General features: G+C 37.6%; 1 protein-coding gene across 12 annotated transcripts in view; it reads right to left on the bottom strand.

Annotated features, from left to right (window-relative positions):
- Window positions 1–22358, bottom strand: part of L3MBTL3 (L3MBTL histone methyl-lysine binding protein 3) — a 104280-nt gene that overhangs the window by 55548 nt on the left and 26374 nt on the right. For 9 of the 12 annotated variants that reach the window (XM_033103399.1, XM_033103393.1, XM_033103402.1 and 6 more), the window contains 10 exons: window positions 19956–20067; window positions 19517–19591; window positions 17930–18089; window positions 16718–16853; window positions 14772–14856; window positions 13134–13225; window positions 10964–11068; window positions 7004–7139; window positions 5350–5441; window positions 2692–2843 (listed from right to left, as the gene is read on the bottom strand). In XM_033103399.1, coding sequence (XP_032959290.1) covers window positions 2692–2843; window positions 5350–5441; window positions 7004–7139; window positions 10964–11068; window positions 13134–13225; window positions 14772–14856; window positions 16718–16853; window positions 17930–18089; window positions 19517–19591; window positions 19956–20067 — 1145 coding nt within the window. The remainder of the gene's footprint in view (window positions 1–2691; window positions 2844–5349; window positions 5442–7003; window positions 7140–10963; window positions 11069–13133; window positions 13226–14771; window positions 14857–16717; window positions 16854–17929; window positions 18090–19516; window positions 19592–19955; window positions 20068–22358) is intronic. The other 3 variants (XM_033103403.1, XM_033103404.1, XM_033103405.1) reach the window with 3 other exon arrangements.

Here is a 22358-nt window from a genome sequence, read left to right as displayed (position 1 = left end):
TACACAGCCCAGAGGCAGGGGTGTTTTTCTTTCCCTCCTCAGACCCCAGCCCCTCAGGGCTGAAGTGCAGTTACCTAGGCTCCTTTCATCTGTATAACTCCTCACCTCCACCAAAGGGTGCTTCCCAAATGTGACAGATAATGAGAAACCTATTAACTTTGTCATTGCTCTAGGACATTGACAACACACTGAAAACTTTTCAACATTATCTTGGGAAAACATATAAAATCACTATTACTCTCAATTTATAAATGTAAAAGAGCTCCATCTCTAAAAATAAAGTTGGCAGCAGACGTAAATACACTCAGTAAAAGGCCCCAGCCCCAGGTTTGTTCTAATTCATTAACTCAGTGCTTCTCTTTTGTAAAGATTTGTTTCCTAGATCTTGACTAGATTTTTCAGCCTGACTCACTGGGACACCACATTGAAATTCAAAGATGGAAACTGCAAACTCATTCACCCAGTGCCTGGGGGAGAAGGGAGGGTAACTCCTCCTGTAGAGTTAGGTGCAGCCCAGCCCCCAGGCAGCCAGACGATGAAGGAAAGAGGACACTGCTCTCAGAGGACAGGGCACCCTTACTTTCCTTCCCACATCTTGAAAGTCCTTTCTATTCCAATATCCTGGGATATTTAGGATTATTCCTAAGTCAAGAAACAGAAGTAAACAGTTACCAGTAACAAAAGCACAGAGGAAACCCAGAGGTAAACCGATTTTTATTATAATAGATACTATTTTCCTTTCATAAAAAACTACTTCAATCTTACATACAGTTAAATCCTATACAGTGTCCCTCTTTGAAAAGAAGAAATGTTTTATTGCAATTAAACATGTAGTACCACAAGTGTGTGTGTGTGCGTGTTTAAATTCCTACTAAGGTAAAAAGACGTAAGATCACTATCTAATTCAAAGGAAAAAAAAATCTCATTTCCAAACTATTTTAAATTGGGAAAGGTAGTCCAATTTGTAACCTCAATTACATACCTACGTTAGTAATTTATGCAGGAAAAAAGTTCCAAAACTCAAAGATCAAAGAACATAATATTTAATAAGGCTGGAGAAATTCCAGTGCACTTAACAATTTTCAATGTGCCTTAATTGCATATTGAAGAGAATGCACTATTCTTTTCCTAACAATTAAAAATATATAATTTCATGTCAATAGTTAAAAATATAAGTTAATCTTCAAAGTACACTGCATCCTAAAAATAATTATTTTGTGCTCATAAAAGTACAAAGTCAGAGCTAAAAGATGTTTTTTCTCTTCTCTTTCTGAAAAAGAACAAGATCCTTCCTATTCTCTAGACATTTGGCATCAAAGAAAAGTGACTGACAAATTCCTCTACACTTCCGCATTACTATTTCCCAGAAGTTATGTTTTAAAGGAAATACATATCATGCCAAATAAGCAACTTATACTTTTAAAACCATGTAATACTTTTAAGACCACAAACATAACTTTAATATTCACTCTTTTTGTTTGTCAGGCAAAAACTAAAAACAAAACCATTTACCCTAAATGATTCAGAATCCTAAAAACAAAAAGCTGTCATTTCAACAAATTCTAACATTGTTTTAACATATCTCTTCTTAATAAAAGGACTAGAGCCAAGCCATCACACTGGTACTGCCATCATCACAGCACATCAAACACAGGAGGGGAGACACATGTGTGATCCATAAGGGACAGACTTTACAGTATTTTTAGATTTAGTTTTCTCATCCATTCACTCACTCAAGATAAGGATAATTTTAAATGAAACAAAACTACCAATTTACAGGGAATATGAAGAACAGAAGACCATGGTAAGCAATATGACAAGCATTCAATCAGAGAATCCAGGCTGTGGGAGACGTAACCACCTGGTTTCTTTAATAGTTACAAGCAGAAGAAAATATAGAGGAATAGGAATCTATAAATTAAAAGAGATCAAGAGACCCATCAAAGCAATCACAAAGTATGCACCTTCTTTGGACCTAAAATCATCAAACAAACAAACAAAAACAAAACACAAGACAATTGGGAAAAATGTGTAAGTATGTCAATACTATTATAGCACATACATTATATGTTTGGGGAAAAAAACAACAAACTGTCTTTAGAAGATGCTGAAACATTCACAGATGAAACATATCTGGAAACAAAATATCTGGAATTTGCTTCAAAACGATCCCGGAGTTGGGATGTTAGGAGCAGGAATACAGAGGAGACGAGCGAGCGGGTATACATTGGTAACTGTTGGTGCTGTGTGATAGCTACAGGAGGCTCACTCTAGGATTCTCCCTGTGTAGATGCTTGAAATGGTCTATATCTCAATAAATGTTTTTACTGCAAAATGAATTAAAAGAGATATCCTATGTGGAAAAATTGTGCTTTGCAGAGAAAAGCTAGGGAAAAACACACCAAATGTTCAAAAGTACCTGACTCTGTGATGCAATCATGGAATTACTTATCTACAAAAACAAAATTCTGTGAAAATCATATATAACATATAATTCAAAGCATTTTTTGAATCTCAATAGCAAATGGCTTCCAACAGGTAAAAGGTTAAAAATCTGAAATGGAAAAGAGTGAGGCAGCACTATTCTTTTCTATTACAAGCTTTGCATTATAATTGTTTTTAACCATGTACCTGGTTTACTTGGATAAGCACTAAATTAGAGAAAGCCCACAGCAATGGAAAATGTCTCACCAATAGTCATAGCTCTCATCCCAGTTGTCAAAATGTACCAGGAAACGATTGTCCACCATATCTGTTACCGTAGCAACACAGATAAATGCAGGGTTCTTTTTGTCTACAGCTTCAAGCTTCATTCCAACTCGAAAGCCTGATGGGATCACTGTCTATGAAACATACAGATTTAATTAGAGATAAGTACACACTTAACAGCAAGACCTGCACCCTCTTTGTACCTCTGCTTGAAGGCCTGGCATCCATCAACTGTATTCACATAATTTAAAAATCATACACCAGTTTTACAACAGGGTCACTTTCCAACCAGCAACAGTAAGAAAAATGCCCTGTTGCTACACCCAATCAACTATCTGGAACTCAAAACTAAAACACCCTTACAGAGTTTAATTAATATTAACACGTGTTTTAGTACGTTAGTTAGATGTCTATACTAGTTAGGCAAGTTTTATTCACCATATAGTTCACTTTCTGTTTTTCTTTTCCTTGACTCTAGGCTTAACAATGAACATTATTTCACACAAAATATGCCATTAATCAAGTTAAAAATGTGTATGAGTCACTACAAATTCACTCCCACTTCTAAAAAGATCTCTCAGAAGAGTACTCTACTGAAAGTAGGTCATCTTCATAAACAAAAGGCTGCAAATTATTAAAACTTTTATTTAACACTACAGATATTATTCACAACCACAAGAAGTGGCTGTTATTATATACAGCCATTCAAAATAGTTTTGTAATATAAGGAAATCCACAGATTATCAGCCATTTGGGACATGGAACTAACACAATTAAAGTTCAGTAAGATTTAGTGCTTGAGGTGCAGTAAGATGTAAGCATTCCTTACAATCTTTTGTGAAAAAAAATATCTTAATCTCAGAGAAGTGTACTTGGATATCAGTTATGCCAATCACAATACACTAGTCATTTCTGCTGTTAAAAAAATCCTTCTGTCCAGACTGAAGTATACAGATACTATTTTATTTATTTTAAGCAAAATAGATGCTGTCTCTTTTTACTATAATTATACTGCTATCATTACAAAAATGTAAATAACCGTGTACCTCACTGAATATGTTAGAATTAAGTCCGGTCTGAATTTAAGGAGCAGTCACTAAAGCTACAAAGACACCTTTACTATTCATTTAAGTCCTGAAATTATTTATTAGGGTTCTGACCATAAATTTGAGTAGTCTGAGGTAGAGGAACCTAGAAATATAAAAATTAATTTATTCTTAGATGCCAAACACACAGCCCAAGATTAAGTTGTATGCTAGCAAAGCACAAAATTTAGGAAGATGGTTGAAGGTAGTTAATCAACCCTGACTGAATTCTTTATCTGAAATCCAGTCAGGGATTAGGAAACCTGGAGCAGCAACAGCAGGCCAGAGTTTTCCACTTAACTAGCCTTCCTCCCTTGTCTTGACAGAGAATAATACCTACTGACAATGCAGTATTTACATTTCAGCAACTAAGCTATCCTCTCAATTAAGATATTTTAAAATATTAACCTAGCTCATTTTATCTCTATTAGCTACCTAAACACACATACACACACACCTCTCTTAGTTTCTCTAATTTGACTTGACTTATGTTCAATTTGATCAGAGAAACTTTTAGCCATTAGACTGATGCTCAATACAACTGGTTAAAATCATTTCCCAAATGGAGGATATTTAAAGTAGGTGAGGTTCCCCCCCCCCACTCCTGATATTTATTTCCAGTTGGAGGGACTGTTATTGAAACATTACTGCCTTTTCCTACATTCTCACTCACTGTTACCTGACTGGTGAATACGGACGGAAGAAGGAACTGGTCATACTCTTAAGAGTAAGCTGGACTACAGGGTGCATAGTTTCCACTATGCTCTTCTGGAGGGAAGCTCTGTCCTTGCAGGAGGTACATATTCCCTGGTCTATTACTCCTGGGCTTGGGTGGTGAGGCAGGGAGGGCCAGTAAATCTCTTTAATTCTAGGGCTCAAAATCAAAAAGCTCATTTGTCAGCAAATATACGCCATGCATGTACTCCAGCTGAGCCCTTATCCATGACACAGATAACATTTTGGTTTTCTACCTGCTTGTTTTCTGTTCTTTACAATTTGATCAGAACTTGGACCAGGAAGAACACCGTGAGGCATCAGGCCTCCTCAGAGATGCCAAAGGTAATGGACAGTGGTAATGTGGTCATACAGGTCAAGAAGTAGAAAACACACACACAGACACATTGAGACTATGCTTCTCTTATACTGCAAATAAAGCTAGAAGCTGGAGTGCAAGTAAATCATAGTCTCTAGCACACAAATCTTAAACAGTCTACATTCACCTCACTATGTGGACCACATCTGAACAGCACTCCTAAACAAACAACACTAACAATAAAATATCCCAGTCAATTTAATTTTTTATGCACCTTAATTGTAAATTGCACCTGCATTTTGTACTATGTTGCCTTCTACCATGCAATAAAAAAACACAACCATGATACAGCTATAAAATAGATATGAAGGTTTTAAGCTAATTTTCAAGTTTAATTAAGATAAGAGTACTCTACGAAAGCAATAAAATTTGTTATAGCTTCTTGTTACCACTTGTCATTTATCCTATGAAACACGCACAAAAGCCACTTCCTTTGAAAAAAAAGCATTTTGGTATACTTACTATATTCTGATTTTCAAATAATGACTTGGGAGCAGCTTGAGCTTTGCATGTCTTAAGATAGGTCTGCCAATTAAATTCTTCTTCTTTATAACCTAGGGTAAGCACATACCAACAGTAAGATATCAAAATATCTCACCCTTAGTTTTCTATTCCCACTTTCATCTATAACAAACATGCCAAAACCATGGCATCAAGTAATTTTTTGAACAAGTTAAATCATAATTCAAAACTATGAATTTCTATACACAGGCTGTGTTTATTTTCAACTAACTGTATTATTTTTTTTAATTCTGAATGAATGGCAATGGATATAAATAAAAGGTGTAAGGAAACAAATACATATTATACTCAGGTGTGCTTCCTTTTATTACCAGGACATTTTTATCAGTATTTAGGCAGAATTCTTTAGCAGTAGACTAGTGAGCTAGAGTAGCCAAATTCTTTATTTTACCTTCATCTGTTCTATTTTGGGAGGCTAACTTGTAAGAACAAGTGGGAAGCTGGAGAAAACAGTAATAAAACAGATAAAATCTTTTTGGCCTATCACCACAAGAATGACAAGTCAAGATTTATGAAGTAAGCATGCTAGCAAATTACTGATGTTTCACTGTGTAGAAAATGGAAATATCCTTGCCTTAATTTTCACAATTTAATGTTTAATATTGTTAAAGCAAACACGTCCTTAAAAAGGAAAATTGAACATATTATTTTATCTGCTCAGGTGCTCTCTTCTACTTCCATTGAAGTCCAGAAGGCAACATGAAAAGAACAGCTGATAATTCACCATATATAAGAGGTCAACGTATACAATGGCTTATACATTTTCTTTTTCACCCACATGTGTCTATGTGTTTTTGTTTAATCCTTCAGCCACCTGAAAATACCATTCTACCATTGATTTCTCACTTAAAACCAAAGGATGGAAAGTCCATTAAAAAACAATAGCCCTGAGACAGGCCAAAAATATCAAACTAGTAACCTGGATGTTTGATAGCAAGTAAACAAAACTGAACATAATAGCTGAAAAGGGAGTAAGATATTATTAAGTACATTAGGGATGGACTGGAAAAGATGGTATCTGTTACTCTTGTATCTTTGTGTAAATGTGAAACAGGCAAAATCAATGGCAGACTGTAATATAAAAAACTCACTAATAAAAAGTAATTGCTATTAGCTTAAGCCCCACCCAAACCAAATTTTGGTGTTATAGTCTCCTTTCCAACCTACTAAATATTAAGATCTGTAAGTTCAATGTGAAGTTTCTCAAGATTTTTCTACATTGTGAAACATCAGTAAATAAATTTATTTGCATAAACAGGTTAGAACTAACTTTTCAAATCAGTTTTTTTCAAGTATATATATATATATATATATAAAATAGAAATCTAAAGCTAAAATTTATTTATACTCAAAATAAGTATCATGCAAATGCCATTTTATATGCCAATAAGTACATGGACGTAGTTTATTCTCTTAAATAGGATTCTACTTTTTAAATTTCTTTCACTTTAATAAACATATTTTTCATCATGGACAATAAGCTCGAATTTGGGCCTATGTGCATTATAAAGTCTGAATTCTTAAAAATTCCAAATTAACATATAAGAAAATAGGTTTTTTAATTTAAAATATGAAACTAAAAAAGTGACAATACCTTTGGGAGGATGAAGCTTATGGCCGGTTTTCTCACACCACCCAACTGGATGAATATCCAGAGCGTCTGCATTTACCCAGAAGTCATAGCAATCAGAATATCCATCAAAGTGCAGCTTTACCCGGTATCCACAAACCTGAAACAGGTAAACCAGGCTGATTAATAAAAAACAAAAGAAACTAAAAGAAAAAACACCAGAATATCTGTGTCCATGGACATCAAGTATGATGTAGCTTATGTTAATCAAAGACCCTCATTAATAGCAACAAAAACAAGCGAGCAAATAACAAAATCTAAAGGCAAAGGCTATTATGTATTTTGGGATAAGCTGAGCTGCGGTATTCTGGCATCATCCCCAGGTACACTAGGAGCACATGGATAAGAGATGAAAAGTAATTTTCCAGTGTACACACGTCCTCTCTCATTCGCTGTATCAAACAAGCACCAAGGAGAGCCGGCAGCGAAGCAGCTAGCCCAGCACAGGGCGCTCAGCTCCTGCAGAGTCCCGGGATGGATGCCCTGCTGTATTTACACTGTCTGCCTGCTGGCTGCCTGTCCTTTATAAAGGTGATATCCAGCCAGGCCGAGGCTGCTACAGACACAGAGAGAAGTCAACAGAGTCTCCTCCCCACCAGTAGCTGGGTTGGCAGAATGAAAAGCCTCCCCAGTTCATACTCAGATAAGACAGGCTCCCTGGAATGCCAGTAAGCACTCATTGTATGTAACACACGCTGAAAGGTGAGGCCGTACATCTGCTGAAAGAGCCCCACTTGGGGAAGTTCTGAGTTAAAAAGGTCACATGGGTTTATGGGGTCTCAGCTGGGTCACACTCTGCCTTGGGCTCTTAGAGAGAAGTTCAGCGTCTCAATCTTCTTCCCACTAGCCCAGCAGATGTGTTCAAGTGGAACCATATACCACACCAGACCTCTAACTGCTCCAGGAGCACTTGCCCTGCTGAAGCCTGAACAAGAAGCTGGAGACTAGAGCCCAGAGCCAGGACAACTACCAATGCCAAAATAAAAAGGGAGCTGTACAGTTATTGCTATGGAAAGTACTCTAAAACAAACTGTACAGGGTGAGTCAGGTTATGAGAAAAACTATATATGTGCTGAGTCCATGTGTGCATTTATGTGTATGTTTGTATGTATATATTAATGTGTGCACATATAAACACGTAAGTATTTGTATTATACACACATTTATATATATACTTACATGTACATATAGATGTAAACTCACAGTAAAAAAAATCTGGAAGGATGTACGCCAAATATTAATAATTTCTTCTGAAAAGTGGAGGTGAGAAGGAAGAAGCAAAAAAGGGAATGGTGGACTTTTTATATTTATCTTATATATTAGTATTTTTTTAATTAGAATGCATTGGTATAGTACATATATGAAATTTACAACTGAGCTGACCGCCCCCCGGCCCCCCCCCCCGCCACACACACACAAATGCAATGGAAACTGGGATGCCTGGAAGTACAATCTCTCAGGAAGGGTAGGCAGCTGCCCCATGGCCACACCTACCACATGCCAAGAAGGAGCTCAGGGACTGCTTCTCTTGAAGCCTGAGAGCAAGGCAAACTTATTTTGATTTATACTCACTTGTCTCTGGTCGGTGCCTAAGAAACAAGGCCCTTTAGTAATTTATCCTTCTCGTCTCTCAGGATCACCCTCTGAGCTTCTGCCCCTTGAGTCAACCTCCCTGTGTTCCCCGCCCTTGTTCCCCTCTATGCCCTATGGCCTCTGGAGCTCTATTCTTTGGTAAACAGCCTCCTACATCCTCGACCTCCTGCTCAAAGGCATACCAACTCTTCCCCCTCCAGCCTTCCCTCAAGTGGAGGCCGCTCCTTCTCCCATCCTCCATCCCTCCGAGGCCAAGCGGGCTGACTGCCTCAGGCCACACCACGCTCCTAGGCCCTGAGCTCCACTCTGCAGCTCTGAGGTGTGTGCTACATGGCTGCACCGCCTCGTCTTTACCATCCTCCCAACCATCTCCTCTCACTCATCAGGCAAGACTCCCTGGCTTACTCTTTCTCTCTCCATCCTGAGTAGTTCCACCATGCACATGGATGGCTCATCCAGCACCCTGGATCATTGGTTCCCCGTATTTCCTCTTCACTTCAAACACTCTCTCCGTGGATATCGTCTCATCAGAAACTGCACTGCCTCTCGACTATTAAACATCCAGTCCTATGACGACGTCCTCTTATTCAGTTTGCTAACCCAGTTGGTTACTCCCAGTACCTTTCTCCTCAATCTCAGTGAAAACTCTAGCATCGCACATTGATCCTTCTACTTCCTCCCTAGCAAAGCCCCTCCCCCAGAGCTTGCCTTCTTTAGCAATCCCTTAATACATTTTCTTGCCAACATTTTTAAAGTGTTGCTCCTACATCCTTCCCAAAACATCTGGCTGACAAACTTCCATTATACCAACTATGTACCTAGTCTGCACCTACACCTGCTCTAGGGACTGGGGCTGAAAGAAAAAAAGTGACATACAGTCAATCCTTACTATTCACTGATTTCGTATTTGCAAATTCACCACCTGGTAAAATTTATTTGTAAGGTGAGAATGTAACAACTGATCAACATTTCTAGAGCACAAATAGCAACACGCATCAAAAATTTTAGTGTCTGCAACAGTGCTCATGGGGGCACTGTTTGTAATGATGAGAAAAGGAAAACCACTCAGTTGTCCATCAATATGACAGCAATTAAAAGAATTGCTGCAATTCGGTAAAATGGAATACTACCCAATAGTTAAAAACAATATGTATCACATAATACATAAAATACACTGTCATAAAAGCAAGCTGCAGAATATTATGTATGATACCATTTATATGTTAAAAAGAGAAAAATACACATGTACATATTTTTACATGAAAGGAAACATCTGGAGGGAACACAGTAAACTGCTAAGAGTTGTTATCGCTGGGATATAAAATCAGAGAAGGGGATGGGAAAGGAGTTTCATTTTTTGTAATATATGCTCTTATACTCATTGAAGTTTTCAGGATGAGAAAACATTACTGCCAGAATAATAAAAACTAGACAAACTAAAATAAATCTTTTTCAAAACCAAGGATTAAAACATATACCCCTTAAAAAGATCCCCTTCTCTTTTATAGCTAAGCTTCTCAGAAGCAGTCTATACTTACTAAATATGCTTCCTCATAATGCTTTCATAAAACTCAACTTTTCTGAGAACTAATATAAGTTAATTAATATACGGAAAGCACTTAGCATCTGCTCCATGATACTCTCTACATAACTGTGTACTATTATTTACTGTGATTGCCATCATCCCGCTATCAGATGTTACTGTGTTCCATAGAAGCCAAACTTCTTACAAATTCACGAAGTCACTGAAAGATTGCTATGATAAACAGAGCTAATACATAAGATCATTTTATTCCTTTGGGGACAATTTTTAAAGGATACACACCCCAGGCTCAAGGGAGGGAGTAGGGCAGAGGCTAGCACAGGAGAAAAAATATAAATTCTATGAAGTGCTCTCAGTAATATATTAGACAAACATATATATTTGCTTTGGACATTTTTTTCCTGAAAAGTTTCACAGATACCTCAAAATATTAAAAAATACATAAATTATCTGTTGATTTGTTCCTTGTGTTAAGGAACACAGTATGACAAAGGTTATGGAGTCAGACGAACCTGTGGTCAACTCCTGGTTTCTACCACTTAGAAGCCGTGTAGCCTTATATACCTCACTTTACCTCTCTGAGCCTCACTTCCTTCATCTATAGAATGGAGACGAAAAATATGGCCTGCGTAGGGTTTTTATAAAGATTAAAGGAGGTAATGTACACAGAACACTAAGCACCATGCCTGGAATTAAGTAATAAGCACTCAACAAGTGGCACCTTTTTCCATTATTAAAATTCCCCAGTCACCATTTTAATTGAAAACTGAAGAGAAGGCAGAGCTTACCTCAGCCACGGTGAGGACGCAGTACACCGACTGGTGCTCAGGGTCTACGCCTTCTAATTTCATGCCAACTTTAAACCCATTTTTGTTATAAGGAAAGGATTGATACTACAATGCAAAATGACAGCAGTGTTAGTATTTTTATCGTGAAAATCTTTTAAAAACAGGAATAGTTACCATTCTTAAATAGACTATTTAACCAAATAAATACCTACTCATAAATAACTTAAAAATTTTAAAGGAGTCAATGGAAAAAGGACAAAAAATATAAACAGGTCACAGAAAAGGAAACGTAAATGTCTCACATATTTGAAAAGATGCTCAACCTCGCCCATAAGAGCCATACAAAGTAAAATTACACTAAAATACATTTCACCTATCAGACTGGTAAAAACCAGAAAGTTGGTAACACTGTGTTGGCAAGGCTCTAGGGAAATAGACACATACATCTATCACTAGGAGGGATATAAACTGGTACAGCCTCTAGCAATCTCATCATATCTATAAAGAAAACATCCTCTTTGACTCAACAATGCAAGGAAATTATCCAACAGAGATACCCGTATATGTGCAGAATGACAGGTATACAAGGTTATTCACTAAAACATTTATATGACGAAAGATCTGTGTATATATATATATATACACATATATATACACACATATATATATACACACATACATTTCATTATATACATATGGTATTCACGTAAGTCTGATCTATAATCATTTCAGCTGCTCCCTGTTGATAATATGTCAACTGACATATAAACGGCACATGCATATACTGTATGACACATATATGTCAATCAATAGGGAGCAGTTTAAATTATTATGGAACAGACATAAGATGGAATATTATGCATTGATAATAAGGAAATGACAAACTGAGATAGAATGATTTCCAAACTAAGTTAAACAAAAACAGCAAAATCCAAAACAGTATGTGTGACATATTACCATCTGGTTTAAGAGGGGGGAGAAGATATTTGTATACATATTGCTTATCTGTACATATAATTTTCTAGGAAGGGAATATAAGAATTAGTAACAACTTCAGTAGAGGCAAACCTGGGACCTGGAGGACAGGGCTCTGAGGATCATAGTTCATATTCTTCTGGTACTTTTATGTTTTGAAATACATGTTGAATGTAGTACTGAGTCAAGTAATTAACTGTATTTAAACTTTTTTAAAAATGTAAAAGTCTATTGTTCAAAGGACCAAAGTTACAGAAAACAATTATATAGTAACAAGTTCCTATGTAATAATTATTATTTTTAAATTAAATATGCTTAGTGTAGATGTACTCATCCTTACAACATTCACTATCCATCACTTTAAAAAAAACTCCCTATGTTCCTACATATATAACAAGGTATCAATGGCAGATTTATTATATACCATGATTAAATAGAATTAAATAATTTAAACCAGGAGTCAGTAAACTATAGTCTGTAGGTCAAACACAATCTACTACCTGATGATGTAATTCAAGTTTTACTGGACTACAGCCATGTCCATTCGTTTATATATTGTTTACAGCTGCTTTCATTACAACAACAGAGTTGAGTTGTTGCAACTGAGACCAGATGCCCCACAAAGACTAAAAATGTTTACTCTCCGGCCCTTTCTAGAAAGTTTACTGACCCGTTTTAGACTAGAGGCAGCAGCTCCTACCTAGACGACAGTTAGTGTCTGTATTTTTAACTGATTTTAAATCACTTATGATAAAATATTTTTTTATAGCTAAAATAATACAGTAACCCTTTTTAAGATTTTTTTGTGATAGTATGTGAACCTCAGTAATTCATTTGTATTCTTCCAAAGTCATGATACTGACATGAAACTTCATTCCAGTGTTTCTTTACCTACCAGTGTTTTAGTAGTGGAAGGATCCCTCTGAATTTGAGTGAAAGCCTGGTACGTGTTGGGAGAAAAGAGCGTATGTGTCGGTGTGTGCCCAGGCACGTGGCACGCAGGAAGGTGTGCATATATTAATGCTAGCTGCCCTCCGAGGTAACTCTCCACGTACGTCCACGCATGAAAAACAGTACGCTTGAGAAATTACCCCAAGTCCCATTTCAAACAGACAGTGGAAAGCACAATATTAACTCCAGACCAACATGCAACTCCGGGGCCCTTACAGACAATGGTTTCCGAAAGGGCCCATACCTCCTTGAACAGCTTCGCTGGCACTGCCACGGCCTTTTCCTCTTCCAGGTAGGATGCCCAGCACCAAGCTTTCTTCCCTTTAGGAGGCAAACCTGAAAGGCAAGTGCGATTAAAAGCACAGAATTGCCAAATTAAAAAAAAAATCACAGATGTGTATTGTGAACTCGAACTACCACTAGACCTCTCACTACCATGGCTGATATTTCTCAGTCTCTTCCCTTGGCACCTCTTCTATAGAAATGAGAGCTAAGAAGTGAACTCTAGTGCAGATCTACAGTTATGAGGGTAAAAGAAAGAAGCAGAAGAACTCAAGAGGAAATGATGACGACAGAGCAAGAAATCAAGCTAGAACAGTAACACGGAAGCTACAGAAAGTGAGTGCTTCTGCAGGCAGGATGCTCTAAAGACTTTTCCTAAGAGATCAAGAAGCTGAGGGCTAGAAAAGGCCCGTGCACTGAATGGTTAGGGAATGGCTCCTAATCTTGGAGAAAGGGAAGAAAATCAACTCAGTGAGGGGCAGATTTTCAGCAGGAAAAGAATATGTTAAAGATATGGAGTCAGCTAAAATCAATTTTATTTCGGATTAATTTGACAAATAATGGAAATAAAATGAAGAATACAATATTTTGATAGGTAACAAAATTGGGGGAAAGGTATTTTGGGGATGAGATTGGAAAAAGCTAAGATGGAGCTCATGAAGAGAAAAATGTCTGAGTACCTAAAGGGGGAAAATAAATGACTAAAGAAACAAAGCTGCAAAGAAGTCAGGCACCTGGGAATAGAATTGAAGGGGTAGGGAAAGAAAGGTTAATGATAGTTTTGAGGTAGAAAGTGAAATAAATAAGAATTGAATCCCTTTCATTTCAGTGATGTAAAACAGAAGGTCACCTCCCCGAATGTTAAAGTTAGGCTGTGTGCTTGAAGCAGGTAGAAATATTTCAAACTCTTTGATGACTTAAAAGATGAACAAGCAAGGAATACATCCAATCGTGGAAGAGGAGCTTTGCCATGGCCCTGGTGAGTAGGGATAACGTGACCGGGCCGGTCGGGAGCGGAGCTGTGCAACATGGAGGTACCTAACATGAAGAGCTGGCTGGGCAGACGTGGCAGGTCAAGGGGACAAAGCCTAGATGAGGACACTGAAGCCTCTATGGAAATGACCTAAGGTCCAGCTGAATATGGTGGCGAGTTCATCTGCTCAAGGATTAAAGGGAAGGACCCGAGGACTGGGTTCCTCAGGAGAATAAAATGTTGCCTGTGGAGCAATGAAAGAAAAAATGTACCACATCAGGAGGTTGTGGTTTGAGAGGAAACATTCAACACTTAAAATCCTAGGAAGTGAACAAGAACAGAGGTTTCTGGTAAAAGTGCAAAAGTAAATGAAACCTATTTGATGCAAAAGTAAAGTATGATGTTCTCCTGTTTGCCCTGACACTACTCGAAAGTTACTAATTTCCATTTTTCCCCCTATCTACTTCAAAATCATAATTTTTATTGACAAAAGTTAATCAAAGAAAAACCCAAAGCAACACTGTAACTGACCTAGTGTACATTACAACTAAAAGTAAAATGTCTACCTGTGCGAAGTTTTTTAAATTTCATGAAGTTACAAGTAAAACCTTTCTTTCATCAACTCACCCTGCTTTAATACAGTCGAATCACCTCGTCTTTTCCTTCGGGCTCTCTGAGAACCCCTCAGGATTCTTCCATCTTGTTTGTTCTCCTACAATAAGAAAGGAAAATAATGATTTTTAAAAGTTCATGAAATTGGCACCAACGAAAAGTTAGAGAGCTGTTAGAAAGCGGTTTTTTTTTTTTTGGTACTCTCCTTCAATTTCACTTCCTACGTTTTAAGGAAAGTAAGAATATAGGTCATTTGAGAATTGTGTTGCTTTTGGCTTGAGGTCATTACAAAATAAGAACGTTTCCAAGAATTACACTCTGGAAGAGCACAGATCCTGCTCCCCCTCCTTAAAGAACTTTCTTCTCTTAGCTCATTGACCTCTCTGTTCTGATTTTCCTCACACCTCACTGGCCCTTCTTTCTCAGTCCCTTCGCTGATGTCTCCTCCAATCCACTCCCCTTCTTTTCTCCCCTTCTATTCAATCACTCTCCCTAGGTTCGAAAGGTCATCTGTCTACCAGGTATCCTGTCTGTGTCTTCAGTCCTGAACTCTTCCCTGACTCCACACTCACATATCCAACTGCCTACCTGCGATCTTCACTTGGATGTGTAATAAGCACCTCAAACTTACGAAGCCCAAGAGTTCTAGATTCTGCACCCCAGCCTTGCCTTCCCATTCTCAATCAATGGCATCATTATCTAGTCCATTGTTCAAGTGAAAAATCTAAGAGTTATCCCTGATTCTTCTCTTTCCCTCACACACCGACAACCCTACCTCTAACATCTACCCCCAATCCACTGACTTCTGTCTTACACAGCCCTCTTAGCTAGTCTACTGCAATAAGCTCCAAAACTGGTTTCCCTGATTCCACTCTCACTCTCATATGTCAAAGCTAGAGCCATCATTTCAAAATAGAAATCCTATCAAAGTATTCCCTTTCCAATGGCTTCCCATCACACTCAGAACGAAATGGAAACCCATTCATTACTCTGATTTACCATAAAGCCTTACATCACCTGGACCTCTTCAACTTCATCTTACCCCACTCTTTCCTAACCCCCAAAGTTCAACTACGTTGCCTTTTTATTTCCTCAAACAAAACATGCTACACATTACTTTAGGGACTTTTCCTTAGCTGATCCATAGCCCAGGGGGCCCTTCATTCCTAACCTTAGGAAGCTGCTCCTCCTTATTATTCAGATCACACTGTTGTTGCCACCTTCTCTGGGAGGCCTCCCTGAAACCCAACTTAAATAGTCAGCCAGTCCTAATGCCCAATTGTAATTCTCAGCAAAGCACTTACCACAGGCTGACATTTCTCCTGTTTATTTTATTCTATGTCCCCTTAGTAAGAATGTAATGTCCCTGACAAAAAAGATCCGATCCTCCTGCTGTCATATACATACCTGCATTTCCAGCTCCTAAAACAGGAACTAGCAAATAAAAGTTGCTCAATACTGATCTTAAGGGAAATGCTTCAAGATCTCAAACTTCTTTTTTCATCTAATACTATTAATACATACTTTAGGGATAAAACTTTTGTTTTAATTCACACATTCTAAATTAGTTCTCCCTAAATATACCTGACATTTATCTGCCATTTTCCTACCTACTCACATAGTTTTATGAGATCTATCTGCAATTTACCAAAACATGATTGGCAACTTGCTATTGAGAGGGACTGAAGATTCATTTGCAACACTAAAGATTTTGCTGTTGCCTCTTTCACTCCAGCAATACATTCCAAGACATCCTACTTCCTCACCCTAAGGGAGAGGTACTATTATATATTATTGCCATGATGAGATGAGGACCGCAACACAGAGGGTAGGTAGGTGCTCGCTGATGGTGACACCGACAGTCGCAGAAGCAGTATCTGAATCCAATAACTGGCTGCAGAGCCAGTGCCTTTGACTGTGGTGCTACCCACTTAGGAAGCACCCCTGTAAGAGATACTAACCATTTCTTCCTCTCTCTCTTCTCCATCCTCCTTGGAGTCAGCTTTCAGAGATAGTTTTGGTTTTTTCTTCCGACTACACTTAGGATCTTCTTCCTCATTGTCTTCTCCTATGTCCCTTTCTTCCTTCTGATCTCTGCTGTGTTTACAAACCCAAAATAGTGACAGGAAACAATACCTATCAAACATCTACATGTTGAATATCAATGCAAAATTTTAAAAAAATATATCACTCTCCAAAGGAGAAAATATTTAACCACCAAGAGAAATGTATAGGCATTAGAATATCACAGATAAGAAACACTTCAAACATGTATGACACTGTCAAAGTAGAAAGTAGAAATTAGCTTAGATGTTATTTCAAAAGGGGATCCGCACTATATGTGAAACAGTCTAACAAGGTAAAAATTATTTGTCTTTCACATCTGCCATCCATACTAAAAAAAGAATCAGTCATATAAAGATATTTTAGTCTTCAGGGCGCAAGGAACTAGCAATCATTAAGAATGACAAGTCCAACGGAAAAAGGCCAAGAGTAACTTTGTAGAATATCAGCTGGCCAACAAAAACAGATAATTCACAAGCCTGTGCTGATTAAACTACATGGGAAACGCCACTAAAATATAAATGCCAACTCATTTATTTGTAGTATAAAAATATATACAAGAAATACACTTTATTGGTTATAAGCTGAACTCTGTCAGAGTCCCCCAAAAGTCACACCACTGTCCGTCACAGCTGACAGCCTTGAGATCAGCAGTCACGTAACTCACTGCACTACTCACTACGGCCATCTTCATTCAGTTGATTTCCAATCAGCTTTATTCCATTTGTAGCGTTATAGCTGAGTTACCTTAGAACCCCCCAAATAGAAACAAAGTTGTGTTTCCATAACCATCAGTATCATCAAAATGTATATGTAGCCAGAGAACTTTACTCTTAGCTGGGGAACAATCGAATTAATAAAAACAAGGGCCAAGGAAGAGGCAGAAGTTGTCCTGCAGTTAGGACATAAGCAGTAAAGCTCAGATCAGACATGACTGAAGTTACTAGGACCAAGAATGGGATCAAGGTCCATGTGTCTCTAAAAGAAAAGTCTCTGAAAAAAGAAAGGACATAAAAGGGTGACAGAGGTCAGAGTGTCTCTGTATTCCCAAGCACCATGACCTTGGACTCTAAAACCCACTTTATAGAGGGAATGGAGCAAAAACCTACTTGTCTTTGATATGCCGAGTACAATTCTGGCTGCAATAGTTCCCTCCAGAAAGACACTCATCTACATTGCCATACTGACAACAGTTCTCACAGAATTGAATCCCTTCTACTTTCACTGGATCCTTCAACCTGAAAGGCATTCCAGTCTTCTCTGAAAAGACTAGAAGATGAAAAGAAGAGAAAAAATTTAAAACCGTGACAGAAAACATTCCAAAATACATTTAAACTTTTTCTTCTAATAATTTTGTTAGCAACACAATAAAAGAAGAATGTTTGGTGAATGAATGAACGATCAAACCATAGCATTTGGGAGGGAGAAGAGGACGGGCTTGGCAGAAATCACTCAAGTAATTTACATAACAGATCAATTCTAAAGAAAAGACAAATAAAAGCTTGTCCAAGGCTGTTTCTACAGAGTTCGGAGTAAAAGAAAATTCTTTAGACACTAAAGTCAGACGATGAAACCATCAATCTACACAACTGTATTTTACTGATGTATCCTTCACAAAATGTAAAAAGGATTATCTGTGTTATTTCATGGTTATTACCTTTTGATTGGTAATTTTGTTTTTAAGGCTAAATCAACGTCTCTCTGTTTTCCTTTTAATGAAGCAGATTTCCTGGATCATAATTATCCAAATTGTTTAGGAACTCACATTTCCTTTTGCCTGGATTGTTAGGCTAATCATTCATTCAGCAAACACTTATTAGGCACCACTTTAAGCTAGACACTGAAAATGACAGTATAGACCTTGCCCAAGAGAGCTCTCAGTCTAGAAGAGAAGACAGGCAAGAAAACCAATACTTATAATAAAATGTGACACATGCAGTAATTAAAGCACGAACAAGTTCCAGAAGTAGTACAGAGGAGTAAGTGATTCATTCGGCCTGGGGTGAGGTCAGAGAAGGATTTTCTGATATAAAGCCTCAACAGGGTTTTGAAAGCCAAAAAGGAATTTACCAGCTGGACAAAGAGAGAAACAGCATCCCAGCCAGAAGAAACAGCTCGAACAAAGGCAAGGAAGCATGAAGCCACATGACGTGTCGGGAGAATTACATGTAATTCAGTACTGCTGGCATTGCCAGAACACAACGTACAAAGAACGGAACAGGGAGCAAAGAGATAAAGCAAGCAGATGGGTGTGGGTCACCCAGATCTTTGTATGTTTTGCTAAAGAGATAAAAAGAAATTGGTGAAGTGTCAGATAAGCAATCTACAAAAGTTCCTCTAAATTCAGGGTACAGGAGAAATTGGGTGAAATCGGAAGCAGAATGATTCTTTTAGGAGACGTCTGCAACAGTTCAGGTGAGAGTTGACAGGGCCTGAATTAAGGCAGTGGTAGTGATAATAGGTAGAAAAGGCCAGATCTGAGACACATTTAGGAAATAAAAACCAAGAGGATTAAGTAACAGGCTGGGGCTGCGGAGAACAAACTCAGGATGACTCCTAGATTTCTTGCTTGTCCACTGGGAAGATGGTGCTACCGTCAACTGAAATATGGGTTACAGAAGAAAGAGCAGGTTTAGGGGGAGGGGAGAAAGAAATAGAAAATGAATTGCATTTTAGACATGTGGAGTTTGAGGTACCTGTGGGACATCCAGGTGGAGATGTCCAGTAGGCAGGTGGAAATACGGGCCTGGAGCTCGGGGGAGAGGTCGGGGCTGGAGATATAGATTTAGGAGTCATCAGCATATAGGTGTTAGTTACAACCATCGGAGTAGATGAGAAAAAAGTGGCAGGCTTTTGGCTAAATCACCTGGGTAGGCTATTACATGGATTTACTTGATAATTTCCAATTAACCTGGTGCTATTACAGATCTGGCATTAGGAAAGAAGACAGTTCATGGTTATTTAAAAATATAAAAGCTCGGAACATATCAGTTTCGTTACAGAAATTTACCCAAGAATATGTGACATGAAGATCACCCAGGATTTTCAAAGTTCCAGCCTATTATAAAACCTTAAATATTCTTATTTGAAAACTTTCAAATGAAAGAAATGGCAATGCAGATGACCCGTTCTTACCTTCTTGAGCAGTTGGTACCATCCAAGTTGTGGTAGCTGTTGCTTTTTTAACATTTTCCATCTCACTCTCATCTGTTATAACTTCTAGGGCTCCAAATTCATTTACTCGAAACTAGAGACAACATGGTAGAAAGAGGCAAAATTTACAAAAGTGTTCAAAGCAATAATCATTCAATGGCTGACACATAGTCATTAAGAAAATTAATTATGCTTTAAAAGTTAATTTAAACAATTATATCTACACAAGCCTTCTACCAATATTAAGCCCTTTGTATTTCAGTAATTTTGGAATTCGGGGAAGGGCACTAGAACAAAGCAGCAAGCCACTTTTAAAAAAAAAATTATTGGGGAATATTAGGGAACAGTGTGTTTCTCCAGGGCCCATCAGCTCCAAGTCACTGTTCTTCAATCTAGTTGTGGAGGGCGCAGCAGCTCAGCTCCAAGTCCAGTCGCGGTTTTCAGTCTTTTAGTTGCAGGGGCGCAGCCCACCATCCAATGTGGGAATTGAACCGGCAACCTTGTTGTTGAAAGCTGGTGCTCTAACCAATTGAACCAGCTGGCTGCTGCATCAAGGCACTTTTTAAGGATATAAACAACCAACCCTGCACTGTCCTGTAGAATTGACAGCTCACTTATATGTCCTGTAATTTCAAACACCATTTTTTTGCTAAGACTTTTTTTTATATTGCAGCTTATTTGATCATCAAAATTAGTAAAAGGAGAATTACTGATTTCCCAGGAATCAACCTGTCTCACCCAAGTTAACCTAGTTCAGAGAGAAGGAATATCTTTATTCCAAAAATTATAACATGTGGAAGCACAGATCACGTGACTCCCAGCCCTACAGTTTCTCTTTCTTTCAATGCTCCTTAGAATTCCCCATCACGTTCACCTTTAGTTATCCCAAACAACTGGCAATATCAATGAAATATGAACAAGTCTACTAGCTCCAGGACAATTTTATCACTAAAAAGTAAGGGCATTTTGATTTCATGGACGTTTGTGACTCCAAATATTGAAAATGTCCTCTCATTTAATGGCAAGCTGCAAACAAAATACGTTTCTGTAAAGCCTGGTCATACAGTGTGTGCATGTGTTGAAGGCTTAACCACAATCCATGGGTGAGCCTCATCCCTCTTTGAAACAGCTAGGCTTATTCTCATATTCAAGAAGTTCAACATTTTCTGTATTCCTTCTGTTTTTCCATAAAACACAATGACATTATGAGTCCACGAATTTTAACAGGTGATGAGTTATAAAGCTCAAAATTCAAAAAGATAATAAAGCTCTGCTTAAAGTTTTTAGATCTTTCAGACATATATGTGAGGATGGAAAAATACAGCATTAAAATGAGGCCTTCCATTTCCAAAACTGAAAAAAAATTGATTCAGTTAACATGCCAACAGAAATATTTGTTTTACCAAACTAGATTCGGACTACAAGTCAGAAAAATCTTAAGCAAAAAATACTAATAATTATTCTTTCCATCAGGAGAAAATAGCACCTTAAATAATTTTTTGCACATAGTCCACAAGCATGAAATGCTTTCTACACGGAACGAGTTGAAATAGTTAAGAAAAGCGAAAAGGTTTCCTCCCTAATGCATATTCCAGGTACAAGTTCCCTATATCTACCTAGGATTAACCTAAAAATGCAGTCCAGGAGATGAAAAAAAGTTAATTGGAAAGAAAAGATATAAAAATAACTTTACTTTTTGGAAAAGAAATTAATTTTAAAATGATAAACACTAAAAACAGAATATTTCAAAATAAAGCTGACAGCACCATCTACTGGGCAAGAGTTGAAAAAACAAGCTATAATGATTATTAATTAACGATACTAAAGAACATGACAGAAAGTAAATTCTGAATGGAAATTTAAAAAATCAATAGGCATGAACTTTAAAATTCAATGCAGGTAAGTAATTTTTATTTCATGTTGATGTTAATTTATAGTTATTTGACAATTACAAAATGTGAGAAAGCACCAAACATTTACATTACACAGGAATTCTCCTGGAGCATAAGTTTCCAAATTGCTACTAAACTACAAACCACCCGGCAGCTCAAACACTAAGAAAGAAGACCACCACTAAGAGGAATCTTCAAATAGAAATTCAGACCTAGGACACCTGGAAACTTTAGGCTCAAATACTTTCAGAGCTAACAGGCAATATTCCTACAATACAACATTTAATCCTTTCTCTTTCTCCTAGTATTTATTGCCAGTAACTGACCTATAGTTCAAGTACAAAGTAAAGACCAATGGTACTTAGGGACACAGTTAACTCCTGTAAGCCAGGGATGGACGTTAGGGGTCTATGAATCCCATGACATATATGCCAAATTATGGTATGGACATATACGTGTGTGTGTGTGTGTGCTTATTTATTTTAATGGAGAT

This window comes from Rhinolophus ferrumequinum, chromosome 3 (assembly GCF_004115265.2).
Source record: "Rhinolophus ferrumequinum isolate MPI-CBG mRhiFer1 chromosome 3, mRhiFer1_v1.p, whole genome shotgun sequence".
NCBI classification, from domain to species: Eukaryota; Metazoa; Chordata; class Mammalia; order Chiroptera; family Rhinolophidae; genus Rhinolophus; species Rhinolophus ferrumequinum.
Note: the sequence above shows the minus strand (reverse complement) of the source record. Positions and strands in the feature narration are given on the sequence as shown.